Genomic DNA, 13,094 nt, shown 5'->3' on the forward strand with positions numbered 1-13,094 from the left:
GTCGGCTGCATCTGTGCAAACACTTTTTTTGGTTGCATTTCCCACTGAGTGCGCTTCCACCGATGGTATCTGCAGCAACAGCTCTGAGGTCTGGCAAACACGGTGTCATTTCACCCCGGCGGGGCAGGTCTAGACACATGGTAGTTGAAACTCTAGTGGTTGACATTTTCAAACAGAAATTCAAAATATAAACTTATCATGGTCAGCAGAGGATGCAGAGAAATTAAAGACGGACAGGATGACCTTTCTCTGTCTAGTTATGTTGTAACTGTTGGTGTTATTTACTTGGTGCGTCTTTCAAAGAAAGAGATGTAGTGACACTTAACCATGAATACCAAGGAACTAACTACACGCTGCAGTGGAGCAGCATATGAAGCTCATGATGTAAAACAGGACAAGAAATGAATATTATGAAATGTATGACAATCTGAGAAGCCCTAATGGCAATCCCTTCCATGTGTTGCATATGCCCATCTTGAGTTATGAATGAATATGAATGAATTCTCAAGAAATACCTACAAAGAGTCGTGCTGGGCAAATGAAAATCGTTACTGGATGACTGGAGAAATCAAGACCCCGGCTTCTAAAAAAATAAATGCAGTTGAATCCTCCATGCTGAACACCTTCCTGAAAGGCAAATGCCACATCCCGTGTGCATGGGGTATGTTTTTCCCCTGGTAAAGGAGAAAGGGGTTGAAAAATCCTCTGAGCCCAAGGGGCTCGCTCTGCTCTACTGTATTTGCAAGCAGTGCCTGGTGTGCAGAGAGGAGAACAAAAACTAACCCCAACAGATTATGGAGAGCCTAGTAGCTTCTTGGACCTATAGCAGAAGCTACAGGAGAGCTTGATGGCCAGCCAGAGCAGTAAAGGAGATCTGGTGTCTCTGGATGGATCTGCACACGAGTGAGAGACTCTTTGGGGTGTGACGCAGGGGAGGGCGAAGGCAGTCCAACGAGAGACCGGGTACCACCACATGCATGTTGTTAACCTGCCATATCGTGAGCATGGAAAGAAGGAGCTCCAGCAGTGTCCTGGCTATGTTACACTGCATGCAAGTGATTTGAGCAGAATTTTGTCCCGAATTAACCTTTCCCAGAGAGCCTGGGTGGGGCTTCACCACCAACCCAAACAAAACAATATAAGTTTTTGGGCCCAGTGTCATGACTATTCAATAAATCTGTTTTTTGCTGGCTAAGTGGCAAGTTGGAGTCCACACCTAAAGGCTATAAAGCAAGAAAAAACAGGGCCTAGGGTGTCTTGAATAGCTACTCTGATATTTATGCCATAATTTGGAAATGAAGTCACAGTCCCATAACCAGTGGAGACAAACGCCAGAGAATTTTTCACACTTTGAGTTGCAGCCAATTATAGCCTGACTAAGTTACGGGAGTCTTAACAGAGCAAAGCAGGCTGTTTTCCACTTTTCTTCTTACAAAATCATGTATGTCCATGCCGCCCCACGACACTATCAGAACCTCTTCAAACCCTTCATTTGAACAGATGAAAACCCTCAGTTTGTTGCCTGGTACCTGAGCTCTTTTCTTCCGTGCACCGTGAAGTGGTTCTTTCCTGTACAACACTCTCCTGCAAATAGCTCTGCCTCTCAAAAGACCGCGCCTATACATCGGTGAAATAAGTGACCTTCAAAATTATTATTGTAACTGTTGCATATGGTGATCACCTGGAAGACGGGACTTCTCGGAGGCAAGCAGAGTAGCTCGATAGAGACTTTCAGTATCTTGCTGCTGTAGAATCTATGCGAGAACCTGAAAAGTCGTTTCACTTCCGCATTAAATGTTCCAAGTCTGATGAGCCATATCATTTTCCATTTTCACTGTGGTTTTGGGAGGTGTTTAAGAAGCAAAATCCATTATCTGGAGACTCTTACTGCTTCTTGTGAAAGAAATTGTATTCCACATAAAACTAAAGAGAGAAATACTTCTCATTTAATAGGGTATTGTAGAAAAAAATTGACACAGGTAGCTAATCGGTGCCTTGCGGCTCAAGATGGTAAAATCACATCATAATCTGCTTAAGAAAAAAAATGCTTTCCAGGTTAATGTTGCTTCTGTTGCCCATTTAGGCTGGCAGCATGCCTGGTGATGGCATTTCTGTCCTTAAAAATATATCACTCTGGCAGCATTTTCTCTCATCTGTCCCTTGACCGCTGATGATGGAGAGGGTTTCCTCCTCTAGACCAAAATGCAATTTTGAGTCTGGGTTCACATCCAGAACCCAAGACACTATTTGGTGGATAAGAGATTGCCTGAAGTGGCAAAAATCTAGTTAGTGTATCTGACCTCACAAGATTCCCACTTTTTAAGATTTCAGTCTCATGAAATCAGATAGTTTTCGAGATGTTTTCAGCATAGCAGTCCACGAGGGTCACTGCCAGCCACCTGAACACGACTTTGAGTTATCCTCTCAGCTTCAAATCTGCCACTCCTGCATTCTTTGTTAAAAGTCGTGCCTTTTCCTGGCATTGGCTCATTAATTCCTCTTTGTCCCAGTGTATTTATCTGACTCTCTTCATTCCTCTACAAGTATTCAACCCTTGTTTCAAGCATCTTGCTTTGTAATGTTGGCATGTCTCCTCTTTACAATGTCTTTGCAAGTATTTGTGTTGAAACTGTGTACACCCGTTGATTTCTGACTTTTATGAACAAACGCTTTTTAAAAGCGATCCAAAGAAAAACTGCACTGCAAAACCTTTGAACCACACATGATGTATTGCAATATTCAGGAGTTGGCTTTTGTACTACTATACATCTGTTTGATCAGAAATTTGTAAAAAGTGCCTAAGGCCCTAAGCTTCAGAGAGAGGCACCTAATGGCTATCAGTTTCAATGGGAGAGAGGCACCTAAATAGGAGACATCTACATAAGCTTTAGGAATTGGGCCCAAGTGACTAAGGAGCCAAATTCCTATTTTCAAAAGTAGCATTGATGCTTAAACTAGTTTTTAAAAGTTTTTACGTACTTGACTCCTACTGAAATCAGCAGGCATTCAGAGCCTACCAGTTTTTAAACATCTAGCCTTTGTGGAGCTTAAGTCCTACTGATTTCCACTGGAAGTGAACAAATGGCATGAATTTTCAGTCAAATGAATAAAATCCATAGGATTTAGGCAGCTAGGGGCTTTTGAAAAAAATCTGCTGAGTGTCATAGTTGTGTCTTTAGGCACCTAACATATCTTTGAAAATCTGGCCCATAGGTGTGTTTCAGTGTATTACCCTTTCTCTTTAATAGGATGCACATAATACTGCTATTATATGTAAGAATTTAGCATATTTAACTTTGCATGATGAAGAAAGAAGATTTTCAGATACAGAATTGCACACCCCAAATGAGTGGAAAGAGCAGAAATATCATTGTTTTGTAACCAGCTGATGAAATCCTGCAACTTGTCTAATTCAAGTTGGGAAGAGGGGGGAGGGATGGCAGTTGAATAATTTGAAATAATGGCATGTTCTGTCCCCAGAATCATACTTAAATTCAGTAGCATTTTTAGGGCAGGAAGTATATTTCAGTAGTAGTTTAAAGGATTGGATCTGTGTAGTTTTAAAAAAAATCTAATAATGTTCATACAAAGATACCCATTATTTCAAATCATTTTAGTTCAGCAAATGCTCCCTAAGTCGTAACAGACTCTTAACAATTTTACAAACGTTGCTCCAACGTTGTGTATTGCTGTGTATCATCATGAACTTACAGGTTGTATGTATTTTCAGTGCGTGTATGGACAATTATTCCATTGTTACTCTGTTCATATCTTTTACTTGGAAGACGTACAGCCTTTGACTGTGGCCATGGTGATTTTTTGGTATCTGGTTGCCAAAGTACAGAAGTTGTGTTTTTAGTTTGATGTCCAATGGATCTTTTGGGAAATGTTATTCTCTAACCTCTTAGAAATTTTGTTTCCTCCATGGTTTTGTAGTGTAATTTTTAACACCGGGGTTTGGATTAGCTGTATACTTCTCCTTATCGTTAAATAGAGTGATTTTTGTTATGAATAATATTGGAAATTTATAGCAACTAGCAAACCTTGGAAAAGCTAAGGTCAGTTAAGACCTCCAATGAAATGTGATCGTGCCTGTGCAAACTTAAGCTACTCTGAAGAACTTGCTCTCTTCACCCGTTTGACCACTTCCCATAAGTAACAGCTGCCCGGACTGGACAGTCTTTCAGCTCCTACCCATGCAGGACCAATTTAAATGGAAATCTCACATTGGTGTCACAGGTTAGGTGTAATCTGAGAACAGATGAAGATCTGGGTTGGGGTGTTTTCTAAAGAAAGGCTTATCTCAGCACCATATTACCCCTCTGCACACTGACAACTGTCTAAAACACTTAATGGACGCAGTCCATTTCAGGTTGCAGAGTGCCAAAAAAGAATAAGCCAGTCTAAACAATCCAGATTTGTTGCTTTTCTTTTTCTTCCTCAATCTATGCTTTTAATCGAATTCTGTTCTTCATCTGCGCCTTGTATACGCATATGTAGTGGACTAATTTGCCTGTCCTTTGTTACCGAGCAGCTTTGGTTTGGATTACATAACAAACAAAAGCTATTTTGGCATGGTCGTTTGGGATGAGGCAAAGCATTTGGCTAAACAAGCTCACCCCAAATCTTGAGGTGAAGCATTATCGGAAAGTTTGGAACCAGATCTGACTTCTCTTAATGTCTGGAGTGTCTCAGTGTCAGGTGTTATTAGTTATTTTACCGTGGTGTTTTGTGGCCAGTTGAAAATGGGGCCTTATGCTTCTGAATGCTGCACAGAGGCAAAAGGAGAGTCCCACAGAACTTGCACCATTTCAGGTAGATCTGAGCATGTTTTCAGATCCTCCTGATAAAGTCTGGGGAGTAGGAGCTAGGCTTCCTGATTTCCCACCATGTTCGTGATGTGAGGGCCCCACAGGTTTCTGGGATGAATGGCATACTGCAGTGCTCTGCAGGCAGCAAAGTAAATACAGTAAACCGGGCGCTCGGCGACCAGGCCTCTACCCAAAGGACCCATCCTCGGCAGCTCGTAGAAGGATGGAGATTGCACAGGGATTTCGGTGGCAACTCCATTTGTGCAGCGGGTATTTTAGATAAGCTTTTGACAGGCATCCACATTTTTGGATGCTTTGCTGAACCAAATCTCCGAGGTTCACCCGTCTTCCTTGTTTATTGCTTCCATTTACATAAGGGTCTTGTGGTCAAATTTTAGTTTATAATCTTTAGAGAAACATCTCCATGCTGTTGTTTGCAAGCTGAAAGCTAGGGCATGTAAAAAGCCTAAGGGAGGAACTGAACAAAATAAATTGGTCATGAAACTAGAAAAAAGCCTATGACCTTTCTAAAGCCGAAGTTACTGTCAAAGATGAGATAGAGACCTATAAGACTAAGCTAACTAGTTGCTTGCCAACACATCTGTTCTGTGGATTGTTTTTCATTTTGATCAGAAGCAGCTAGCTTGGATTTAGTCTTATCCACTGCACACTCACTCAGGCTAAGGTACATTAAATTGCCAACCTGATATTTATATACAAAATGCCAAATTCTAATCTCAGTTTTGCAGTATGCATTGCCAAGTATTTCCAAAATGTCCCCCTTGCCTCTGTGTTCAAGGAGAACAGTAGATTTTTTCCCAGTCTGAAATCACAGTTTGACCTTTAAGTTTCATCAGTGTTGTGCGCTTTCATTACTCTTTTTTTCCTCATGATGCTTAACAGGGATTTGCAGGGGAAAAAAGGCTTATTCTTGGAGGAAATCAGAATGCCGGCTAATGATTAAAGAAGGGGAATGGCAGTCATGGACTCTGCCCACAGACTTACAACATGGCCCTGAGAAAGTCATTCAACCCCTCTCTGGCCAGCTTGATCCATCAGGGAAACAAGCAACAGGTTATTCCTGGTGGGGTTGCAGTGAAGTCATGTTCATGTTGGAGACGTCCACTTGGCGTCCTCAAATGCACAAGGAAAAGAGATGGAGATGGAAAGTGGTGGTGCTGTTTGAGAAGGAAAACAGAAAAATAATGTTGATGCCAGGATGGGGCGGGGAGGACAAAGGGTTTGTTCTCTGTCTGACACCACGGCTTCGCATTCCAGAATTAAAAGCAAGCATTCATGTTATGCAGAAACAGGCAATAATGGTCCTCCAGCCACCCAGTATCTGCAGATAAGACTGTTATAATCCAGATACATAAACTGCTTTGTAGGCCATGTTCTAAAAATGCTGTGGGGATGCAAGTTCTTGTATCCCAGCAGCCTGGTAGCTCCTCTGCTGCAATGGATGCAGCCCTGACATCTGTCTCCACGCTGTCCCCAGAAGCAGAAATACAGGGATAACTGCAAAGGTGACACTTGCAAATGTAGTTTCTGCTTATAATAAGGAAGGCTGAGTGGCTTGAGTGCATCAGTGTATTGCAGTATTGAAACATCAGATGAATAAACTGGATCTTGCAGTATCTTGAAAGTGGCCAGATGTGATGCACTGTGATGCTGGTTCAAATCCAGCTGAGGTTGACAGGTTTGAACCTTGCTTGTTTAAATTAAGCCAGACTCCCCTGGCATCCCAGCAAACTGTCTGGGCTGGGCAGGGCTCTCTGCTCCACAGCAGGGCTGGCCCTTCCCCTCTGCTCCCTGGCTGCAGCTCCAGCAGAGACTTGGAGGCACAGCAGCATCTGCCTTGCTCCCTCCTACTTTCCCCCTCCCCTCCCCACTCCCTGCTAAGTCCCCTCTGCCTTACACAGATGCACAGCATTAGCTAGCAGACCACAGGCCGGCTACAGTCTGTGCTGTAGCAGACAGCAGTGTCTGCTTAGGGCTTTTTGGAGCTAAGCAAACCTGAGGTGGTAATGTCCCTCCGTTCCTTCATTGTTTAAGAAGAGTTTGAACTAATGAGAGAAGCTGTTTGTTTTCTGATGGGGTGAAAAATGCTGATAAATGCTGCCTGGGCCTGGCCACACCCCCATCAGCTCAGCCCTGTGGAAGGGAAGGGAGGGCTGCTCTAGCACTCCTGGGCTTCTAGCCTGAGCCACTGCAGGCATGTGCCTACATTTCTGGGATGTCTGTGCAGTTACAAAGTGATTCAGCATAGCCAGGTTAGACTAACCTGCAAAGACTGAATCAATTCAGGCTCAGGCTTTTTGAATGTCTGTCCCTAGCTTTAGTTATTTTCTGATGGCTTTTGATGGTCTGTGTTCAGTGAGTTTGAGGGGGCAGTGGTTTGTTTTATTTATGTGTGTGTGTGCGCGCACGCATGTAACGTGTGCCATGACATGAATCGGGAAGCTTCTTTACAACTGTACAAATACATCTGTGCATTACTTGCCATAATATGTGTTGCTTTTGTTGAGGGTCATCTCAAAAATACATGGAAACCATTCACTTGGATATCCTGCAAAGTTATCTGCAGCTCCCCTGTCCTTTAGCGAGGCCTGCAAAGCTTCAGGCCTGTTGTTGTTATTTATTTATATTGCAGTATTGCTCAAAAGCCCCCGTCAGGATTAGAGCTTCTTTGTGGTAAGCACTTTAAAAACCTATCAGTGTTTCCTGAAGCTAATATAAACAGAGTATAGTGCATCTTTTGCAACTGCTTGGCTTGTTCAGGCTGTGCTCAGCTACAGTCTCTGGTTCAAGCAAGCAAGGGGAGTTGGAAGGGGAAAATAAACACAGCCTATCTCTCTAACAGAGGGCAACCAATTGTGCCAACCTGGCTTTGGAGGAGAAGCATCTATCTGTAATGCATAGCCCAAGACGTCCCATAAGATTAGAACAGAGAAGTCTGGTTTTTAATTAACTTGCCAGTCACTTAAACTATGGAGTTAGATAATAGAAAAATGGTCTGTGACCTTTAGTAGTTTTGTGACTTGTCAGACCTTCCCTCAAAATAATTTGCCCAATCTTGAGTTCTTTGAGATGCCCGAATCCAACATCTTTGCCTTCTCTAAATGCTGAATCACCGTGCACGTCTGAATGCAAAGCCCCAGAGTGCAGGAGCTTTGAGTCGGAGAAGCTGTCTGCCTGCTTCCTTTTCCTTTGCACTGCCATCGTTTAAGGACCTGATCCTCGCCAATGTAAAGACAGGCAGGAATCACAGTTCTGATCTCCCTTATGGGGGTATGAACCGGGATGTGTCAAGTAAATGGAATTACATCACTACAAAATCAGTAAGAAATGGACTCAAGTTTACATGCGCTTATCTGGACAGCTAGATACATTGCTTATGTTTTCTATCCGGCTGGCTGTATGTTGAAATGACTCTATTTGCTTTTAATTTAGCTGTTATAAGTTTGAGCAAAGGCCTCGGAGACCCGGAGCTGGTAATGTGTTACGCAGGGTGAATTCCATTAGATAGCACTGCAGTCCTGGTAATGATAAGGCAGGTGGGGTACTAAGGCTCTAGTTGAAGAGAAAATCTTTTCATATCTGCAGTTCTCGTAAGCATTTGAGAGCACATCTGTTTCAGTGTTCAGACACTTGGATCTCATTTATAATAGCACATGGAAACAAGCAGATGCCATTTAGCTTATACATGAAAATAAGTATGCATTTATTTCAGTGTGTTGTCTTGTGTAGCCAGTAGCCACCCCCTTATAGCGGATCAAGGCAAACAGTGCCAAAAAATTGTTAATAGATCAGACTGAAAATTTCCTGATGGAAACTTTTGCTGTTGACAAATGCCATTTTGTATGGAAATGTGTCAGTTGCAACAAAATTATGTTTCAGGAAAAAAATGAAAACAAGTATTTGGTAGGTCAGCACATTCCCTTTAGACCTTAGCAGAAAGTTTTGATGTTTTTAATTTCAAATTTTTTTTTCATTCCAAAATTTATTTTGTATTTTAAATAGTAAAGTTCAGAAATCAGAACGAAACATTTTAATTTCATTGTAATTGAATTTTTTCATTTACCTGAAATAATTTTTTTTTTTTTTGAATATGTTGTTCCAGGAGATCTTTCAGAGTATCTGGGGATTTTCCCCCCATTTGGAACGAAAACAAATTTTGAAACATTGGGAGTTTCCCATTGGGCAGACGTTCAACAAGCTCTAGGATGTATATGGGTAGACATTTCCCACATGGGAGTAAAAAGTCCATAATTTCAAAGTTATAGTTCCTACAACTGTAACCCGGTCACACTGTATGTCTGTCTGAAGCGCCAGACGCAGCAGCACGCCGTGTTACCTGATTCATGCCCGGCAAGATGTCACATACCCGCGATACAGCGTTGTGCAGGGTTTCTCCTTCATCAGAGCAGGCAGAGCGGGAGTTTCCGAGCATGAACTGTCAAGCAGTGTTGCAGTATTATTCTGTCAGGATTTTCACGCCAAGTTTTATTTTGGCACATAGTTGTGATACAGTTGCTATATTATTCTACTATTGTTAGAAAAGACTGAGGCTTGGTTCTGGAAAGCAGTGAGAAGGAGTCTGTGACCATACAGATTATAAATTATGAACTAAGGAAATGCTTATTTACATGTCATATATATTATCCCCTGTGCACAGAGGCTTTATACGAACATAGTGCATATTTCAGATCATTATCAGTGACGCATGTATTCTTTTTCCAATGCACAAAGAGGCAAATTAGTACCTCCGCATCAAGATAATGCCCTTGAGTGGGTGGCGTAAAGAGCCCAAAGCAATACTAGCACACAAGTTTTGCTCGGAGTAAATGGTTTGTTTAAAGGCAAGTGTATGAATATAGCCTAGCATGTAATCAGCCTTTATAAAAGTCTCTGGAAGGAAAGCCACACCTTTCAAATAAAGGAGGTTAAATTCACATCTTGGCACCAATAAGTAACCAAACTTTCACAGGGCAATGAGCAGCAAGCGGATCTCAATCACTGCCTGGGAAATGGTCAGGTGCTTGCAACTTGGGAAAATTAGGTGCCTAAGCTTGAATTTGGAAGCATAATGTCGAGATATTATTTCTGTAAGTAGTACCCAGCATGCAGGAAAACTCCCAATTAATATTTAATGATTTTTTTTTTTTTAACTTGCACTAAAGAATCTGTGCAAGAGGCAAGAACTGTTGCGGTGATATCTTTTATGGGCCCAACTGCAAGGCTGGGATAGACCTAGAGAAAGAAGTGAAACTGTAGGATAGCACGGTACCCTTCCTCAGGTCTCACCCAAATACCTATCCTAACCATACATAAAAGACATCACCTGCAAAAATTCTTGTTTCTCACTTATTTCCTGGACCATGATGGCAGCGAGATCAATTCAACCCTACCACTGCAGCATCTAATTATTTCTCTGGAGCTCAGAAGTGATTTGTGCTTTGATGTAGTCCCCTAAGGAGCTACACCCATTGATACAAATCCAATGTTTTCGCAATCTTGTTTTTAATAAAATTATACTTAAACTTATGAACTTCTTTGTGATTTATATATTACTCATAATTAGAAAAGATGACATGTGAAGGATTCTTTGTCTCCAGCTCATGAAACAGTGTAGCTCAGAGTCATGATTTACTGGAAGAAAATGATCAGGGCGAAGACGGAAGGGAACATCCTTGCCTTCCAGATATTTATTTATGTATTTGTTCCGATTTCTAAAGTAAAAAAAAAAAAAAAGACATTTTCAAGCACATGAGTTGGCCATAATGATCTTGCATGCCTCTCATCATAGATTAGCCAAATCAGTGTCTTTAACAGTTTATCTTTTCTGCAGCTGCTTGGAGTGTTAGTTCTTGTTTGTTCCTGGTATGTCTGTATTTCAGGCCATTAAAATATTCCTAGCTTTCTTTTTGGTGCACCTAAATGGTTTGCCTCTGTTCATGAGTAACACAAAAATATGTCATAGTTGTTAGGACTTTGTAGGTTTTTCTCTGCTTGTATAGTTTGAGATTGGATTAGTGTTGACGCACAGTTGTGCCAACATGGTGCTGTACTGGGTTTCTCATCCTTGGGAGTATTTCAGTCAATTATTACCCAAATCAAAAAAGTTCTTGTGCTTGTGTTTAAGTTCATTCCTGTTCAGGACAGCACATAACCAACTGCTTAAATGCTCATTGACTTCAAGAACTTTCCTGATTGAAGTCCATATGGAGTCTCTATAGAAGGGCCCCATAATTTCAGGAAGAAAGTCTTCTCTCACTTCAACAGAAATACCTCTTTTTTACTAATGAGCACAGATGATCTATATCTGGGAGACGGTGTATAAGAAGGTTATGTTTCATCATTACTACCATAATTACTTATTGACGGGGTCATTATTAAACATGTCAATGCTCTCTTGCAGGTTAATGAAATCTACCACGATGAATCCTTAGGTGCTCACATTAACGTTGTCTTGGTGAGGATAATCCTGCTGAGCTACGGGAAAGTAAGTAAAGGCTCATTTAAATAATGGAGCTCAAAGTCTCTGAGAAATTTTAATGAACTATATGATTCATTTGTGAAATATGATACCGTAGTTTAATATATTTTCAACTATATATATAAACTGTAGATGCACTGCCTTTATATGTCTATGAATGTAACATTAACGTATGATAGAGAGCTTATGTTTGTACTTGTCGTTTATCATACATACTTCATGCTGGCAAATAGTTGAGATTTAGTAAATGTTTTTCCCCCTACTTATGTCAGTATAAGTTAGCACTTTGGTTTGGCAGTATGATGACCTAGTCTGTTTGGAATAACTCCTGGCAAGTTTTGTGGGTGGTGACCCCTTTGGCCACTAGAGGGATGCAATATGGACTATTTGCATGAATGCATATAAGCAAGCAGGAATACATGGCTATACCAATATAATAATTGCATTGTGGGTTTATTCCACACACTGCTGAACCCTGACTCTGACCCAACAAATCCTTTAAGCTTGTGCTTAACTTTTAATGGGACTACACACATGCTCAAAGTTAAATACGTGCATTTCTGACCTGGAGCCAGGGAGCTCAGCACTTGGTTGAATCAAACCCACATTAAGAATTACAGATGTTCCTTTCTGTTCTCTTGCTGTTTCCATGGAAAGGGGCTGTTTTCAGGCAAACCTCCAGGAAAGGACACTGAGATGGCAAATGGGCTTGAAAGTGAAGCGCTTTTAACGTATTTAGTACTTTTACCCCATTTTTTTGCCTAACCAACATCTAATTCCATGGAAACAGGAGCAGAGTTATAACAACGTTTTTAACTTTCATTGGTTGGGGATGAGCATTGCCAAAGCCTCTTGCACTCAGTGGTGCCCACAGCTGCTCCAGGTAGAACCAGAAAACACGGCTTCCTTTGTGTGAGCGCTGACGCTCTTCCGTGGTGCCCAGTCTGCGGTGGGACAGGTAATCTAAATAGTGTCCGCAAAAAGGAGGGTCAAATCGGGGGTGGAAACGGCTTCCCTGGAGCCGCACCCAGTAGACTGGTGCTGATTTACAGGAGCGAAGGAGTGAGCTCAGGAGGCCCTGTGGTCTAGTTGGGCAATGCCACTGCCCCGCTGCTTGGCCTTCCCCTTTCCGACTGAGCTGCTCTGTAGATGGAAGCAGTGATTCTCTCTCTCTCCTGTCTCCCAAGGGGGCATAATATTTTTAAATTGCTTTGGGACAAGTGAGGTGATGTAAAAATGGTGAGCTAAGAGGAAAAGAGTTTGCACCTGCCACTTTGTAAAACAATTTCCATGGTCCATACACTTAGGGACGGGAAAGCTGAGATCCAACGTAACTAGAGGGTGTAAGGATTGCTCTGGGGAGTGGCTTGGAGCTGGACTCCGATGCCACGTTCACCGTGAGGAGCACCATACCTCTGCTTCACGTCACAGCCGCCTCACACCATTCTGGAAGCGTAAAAAACAAACATTAAGTCAATGAAATTACACCGTAATTTCCACCCGCTCTGCCGAGTGGGGCTGTGAAAATGTGGCTGTTGCTGTCATGCACCCCAGGACCCGAGATCCTGAGCAAAGTGCCAGGGAGACCCCCCAGGGCATCCTCCCCACCTCACGGCCAGAGCTGATGCACATAGAGCTGGGATGGGTGGGCAGGGATTGCTTCCCCCGCGGTATAGCTGAGCCCCCTGCCTCTGCAGACAGATGCTTTGTCTCCTCCCATCTAACTTATTTCACCAACACTAAAATGTTACTTGTGAAATAAAATAAAAGGGCTTTTTAGGACA

The 13,094-nt window shown here is 42.1% G+C and overlaps 1 protein-coding gene across 2 annotated transcripts in view; it reads left to right on the forward strand.

The window, feature by feature from the left end:
• ADAMTS2 (ADAM metallopeptidase with thrombospondin type 1 motif 2) overlaps positions 1-13,094 on the forward strand; it is a 246,603-nt gene that overhangs the window by 174,945 nt on the left and 58,564 nt on the right. For both annotated transcript variants that reach the window (XM_090064427.1, XM_090064428.1), the window contains exon 5: positions 11,233-11,316. In XM_090064427.1, the coding sequence (XP_089920553.1) occupies positions 11,233-11,316 (84 nt within the window). The remainder of the gene's footprint in view (positions 1-11,232; positions 11,317-13,094) is intronic.

The sequence above is a fragment of the Crocodylus siamensis genome, chromosome 10 (assembly GCF_052110815.1).
Source record: "Crocodylus siamensis isolate JL-2025a chromosome 10, ASM5211081v1, whole genome shotgun sequence".
Lineage (NCBI taxonomy): Eukaryota > Metazoa > Chordata > Crocodylia > Crocodylidae > Crocodylus > Crocodylus siamensis.